Source organism: Fukomys damarensis, unplaced genomic scaffold, assembly GCF_012274545.1.
Source record: "Fukomys damarensis isolate Sample0158 unplaced genomic scaffold, DMR_v1.0_HiC HiC_scaffold_9, whole genome shotgun sequence".
Classification (NCBI taxonomy): domain Eukaryota; kingdom Metazoa; phylum Chordata; class Mammalia; order Rodentia; family Bathyergidae; genus Fukomys; species Fukomys damarensis.
The window spans coordinates 24,441,191-24,446,058 of NW_022900921.1; the positions used below are offsets into that span (position 1 = coordinate 24,441,191).

Consider the following 4,868-nt stretch of genomic DNA (forward strand, 5'->3'; position numbering starts at 1 on the left):
AAAAAAAAAAAAAAAAAAAAAAAATCACTCAAGCCAAACAGAACACTGTGGTGGGCCCCTGGGTGCAACCAACCTTTCTTTCGGGCCAGCTTGCATTAAAGAGCCCTGGAGAATAGCAGAGCAGGTTCAAGGTGGCTCGCCCACATTTGGGAGGCCCATTCTGACCCTGAGTCAGATCCCTACTGAGACAGACTCCCTTTCTGGGGGAGGAACTGCTTCAGACCGAGGCCTTGGGTAAGAGGGGCTTTGCAGTGTCTTTGGGGATGTTGCCCACCCTGATGCTGGGCCTCAGGCAGATTTTCTCCTGAGCTGGCAGGATGGCTGGGGTGGGCTGGCCTCCCTTTCTTAATTGTCTGACACTCGGTGTCATTTCTTGCAGTCTCCATCTGCTGCTGCCTCTTCATCCTCTTCCTCTTCCTTTCAGAACTCACCGGATTCATCACAACAGAAGTGTAAGTCCTGCCCTGGGGAGGCATCGTGGACTTTCTGGGACCCAGATGAACAGAGGGAGGGAATTTTAAAAAGGACAAAAACTGGCCAGGAATTTAACTGAGTGGCACTGCACCTACCTTGCAAGGTCTTGAGTTCGATCCCCAGTACTGGGAAAAAAAAAAAAAGAGAGAGAGAGTTAAAGGACAAAAACCTTTGACCCTGGGCCAGGGATTTAGTTCAGTGGTTCCAATGCCTGCCTTGCAAATGCAAGGATCTGGTTTCAATCCCTGTACCAAAAAATAAATAAATAAATAAACCTTTGAACCTTCTAACTTCTCTTGCCAGTGCTGTGGCATCAGTTACTCTCATTTCATAGACAGGGTTTTAAACTTAAAGCAAATGTGAACATTGCTTTATCAAAGTGGAAAGAAACGTGTGGACTCAGGTGGGCTGGGGGCCTCTCCTGGTCCACGCATGAACAGAAATCTTTCACTCTTCTCTGCCGTCCCTGTGTCTGGCCCATCGGCTTTTTTTCCCTCTGAACCTCTAGGCCGTTTCTTGTTGAGCAGTTCAGAGAGTCTGTGTGGTTTCTGGTGGAGACTGAGGATAGTGACATCAGGCCAGCCTTTCCACAAGGCCCCCTCGTTTCTCAGGCCAGGCTCAGGAGAAATTGAGGTACGTGTGAGGGGTCCCGGCAGCGAGTGACATGATCTCTCCCTGATTCCTAGAATTACCCACTGTTACTAGCCTACTGAGTGCTGGGGGGGTGTTACACAGCGTAGATAGAATTGTTCTTTGGAGGAGGCCTCTGCCTCCTTTGCTCTGAGAGATGGAGCTTCCTGCCTCAGGCACTGGCTTCAGAGCCTTTCCATACCTGTGTTTACAACTTACAAAGCCAAGGAGGAGCTGGGCCCACTTTGGAATTTTTATTTTCCTGCTCAGGAAAACTCTTGGTTTCCTTTGCCTTCTTCTCTGCCGCAGATAGTAGGAAGCTACAACTTAGTTGTTTAGGCAGAGATGGCCCTGATGTCAGACAGATCCTACCACTTTTCACTTTCAGATGGTCTGGGAGAGAGGAAGGGACCCACCCTCTATCACACAGCCAGACCCACCTGGCGTCCAAGCCCACAGGGGTGCTGGACTCCCCTGTTCTCCTTTCTGAATGTAGCCTCCCCTCTGCCCTGTGTGGGAGACTCTGCCTTCCCTTTCACTCTGTTCCTGTTTTCACTGGTGGGAAAAACACTGGACATGGCATTGGGAGACCCAGATCTGCTCACTGGCTACTTCACTGTTGTGTGACCTTGGGAAAGTTGCTAAACCTCTCTGGGTCTTAGTATTGCTGACTAAATGAGCAAGAGAAGACCCAGAGTCAAAGTTCCCACCCAGCATTGGAAGAGGCTTTGTCTGCTTTTTAAGCCATGACCCCCCCCCGGGGGCCATGAAGGGGTCACAGAAAGAGTTTTGTTTCTCTCTGACCCCTAATGGGAGGTGACCTTGTCTAAGGCAAGCATCTTTCTTTCAGTGCACATTTGGGCTATTCAGTGTCTCAGGAATTACTTTATCAATCAGAGGAAAAGGCAGAGAGAAGCAAGAGCTTGCAACTTGCTCTTGAGACTTATTTATGTTCTATATGCCAGGTGGGCACTTGTTGGTGGCCTGCCCAGGCTACTTTCTTCTCTCTGGGATGGTAGAGGTTTACTCTTGCACCTATAATATTCTGAGCAAGGTGCACATGAGATAGCAGCAGGGGCCAGGCTCTCAGGCAAGTGGCTGTATGTGTTGTAGCCAGGAGCACCGACAAATGCACAGAGGCCCTGAGGCAGGCATTACCTGGTACAAGTGAAGAGCAGAAAGAAGGCTGATCTGCAGGGGGCGTGGTGGCCCATGCCTGTGATCCCAGCATTTAGGAGCCTGAGGCAGGCAGATCACCATGAGTTTGAGGACAGCATGAACTGTGTAGCAAGACCCTGTCTCAAAAAAAGAGCAGAAGGCTGATGTGACTGGGGCAAAGTGAGGAAGCAGGGAGGGTAGAAGGTGGTGTAGGTACAATCAAAGCCCTGTGTACTGCTGAATATTCGTGGGATTCACTCTTTAGCTAGGAGGGTACGGGGCAGGCCTGTGGGAGCTAAAATGGCAGTGTTGGACAGGCAGCCAACAGACAGCCAGAACTACACCCCACTTGTCCCTTGGTGTCCTTAGGGGATGGATACCAGTCCTTTGGGCCCTCCCAAAATAACTAAATCCTCAGGTGCTCAAGTCCCTTCTATAAAATGACCTAGTATTTGCATATAAACTACATGGTCCCTTATGTATACTTTCTATCATCTCTAGATGAATGTACAGTAACTTAGGTAATGCAAATGTCGTGCAAGTAGTTGTTAAGTCATTTTGTGCAGAGAATAATGACAAGAAAAATGTCTGTATACATTCAGTATAGGCACATTCTGTGTGAGTGTGTGAGAGTGTATATGTGTGAATGGGTGTGGGTGTGTTTGTGAGTGGCTGGTACTGGGGATGGAAGCTAGGCCCTTGCACATGCTAGGCTAGTGCTCAACCACTGAGCCGCACCCCCCGCCTTTCCATGTTTAGTGCAAGGTGGGTTGAATCTGTGAGTGTGGAACCCATAGATCGGAGGTGATTGTGTATTAATTAGTGATATGTGATTGTTAGGAAGGAAAAAGCAAAACAAGAAAGGAGATGTAGAATGAAGAAGCTGCTGGGATATTGTGATATTTTGTGAGTACTAAACAGGTTATTTAGAAGAAAGATATTAAAACCTAGTGCCTGGTGGGCTGTAATGTCACCTGGCTGTTCTCTATCTAACTGAGCAGCTCTGGGGACCACTCCGTACTTGACACATAATACCTGTACAGTGAATATTATTTCCTCATGCCTTCTCGCCAGTCCTTTACATTTAAGAACCGGCCTCCTTGACATCCTGCTAACAACTCGAGGGTGGCATTAGTCAGCTTGGCTGTGATGAGGTTGCAGGGTAGGGCACTGACAGGGAGTTGTGATGTCAGAGCTTGGGAGTAGAGCAGGCGGGTCCCCACCTGCTGTGTGCCTGGGGTGCTCTCCTACCCCAATCAAGCACACCCCACAGCTCGCTCAGCTGTTTACCAAGGGCAGGGCACAATGTGTTCCCGGTGCTGTCCCCTCCCCTGCTCTCGGACTTCCTCTTCCTGGCTCCTGCACTGATCTCACCACATTCCCAGAGAGGAATAGAGATGAGGGGCAAGAAGAGGCCTGTAAAGGTGCAAGGGGCCATATGGCCTGTGCCTCGTGTCGGGATCACGACAGACACTCTTCATTTTTAGTGGCAGGAACAAGGTGAGGGGACAGGGTGAGTAGAGCCCTGTCAGGACCGTGGCAGCACAGTGACCCTAATGCCTCTTCCTTCCCTGTTACCTCCTTACCAAGGCTTGGGAGTTGCCCAGAGGGACAGGGATTAGGACTTAAGGAACCATCAGAATGAGAAAGGATTGTCCCTTTGGGGTCTTATATTCATGGAAGCCTCTCTGACCCCTAGGAAGCCCTGCAGGTTTGGGAAGAACCGAAAGTGACCATTTTTTGTCTGGGTGGCAGCCCTCACAAGTCTCTCTATGACCATAGTGGGTCAGCGCCCCTCTTTCACCATGAGAGTGTAACCCAAGGAAATGAGGTCACCGCCAGTTGGATCAACATCGTTCCAACCCCAGTCTGTGGTTATCAGTGACATAAGACGCTTATTCTGGCCTGGCCCCATGGGGAGGAAGGCATGTTTGTTTGGGCGGTTTGGGTTCCAACCTGGGCTTTGGGCAGACCCATGATTATCCTGGGAAAGTGGCCCCACAGGATGTTCTGAGACTGTATTTTCAGGCGAGTAGTCCCCTCCCCTGAGAAGGTGGCCACAGAATGTTCTGGCCTTTGCTTACTCTCCAGATGGCTCTTTTATTTTTTTAATTTTGTTTTCTTTTTATTGAGGTTATTGGTACAATCTAGGTATACAGTACAATTACATTCATCATTGGGATTCTGTACCTTTACATAATAGGTCTTGATTCTCATTTTTCCCCTTGTCCCTGCCCTCCCTTCACCCCCTCCTCCCCTCCCCATTTACAAACACTTGATTTCCATTTTTTCAGTTTCTCATATTTTTTTCCTCTCCCTTATTACCTTTCCCCCACCCTTCCCACTTTCCTTACACCTTTAGCCCTTTACTTCCTATTTCACATTATTAATTGTCTCATTAGGATCCTGTGTACTATGATAGTTTTTCACACCAAAGAAACTATTCGGTATTTCAGTTAAAGAAATCTCTGTATGAACATTAAAAATAGGGAATCCTAAAATAAAACTAAAAAGGAAAGTAAAAGAGAAAAGGCAATGATGTAACATCAAAATAATCCTTAATTCTGGAGATGAAAATGGTCCCTGAACATATTTAAATTGCTTCT

The 4,868-nt window shown here is 48.2% G+C and overlaps 1 protein-coding gene across 1 annotated transcript in view; it reads left to right on the forward strand.

Annotated features, from left to right (window-relative positions):
* Ergic1 (endoplasmic reticulum-golgi intermediate compartment 1) overlaps positions 1 to 4,868 on the forward strand; it is a 107,670-nt gene that overhangs the window by 59,229 nt on the left and 43,573 nt on the right. The window contains exon 3 of the mRNA XM_010622167.1: positions 380 to 452. Coding sequence (XP_010620469.1) covers positions 380 to 452 — 73 coding nt within the window. The remainder of the gene's footprint in view (positions 1 to 379; positions 453 to 4,868) is intronic.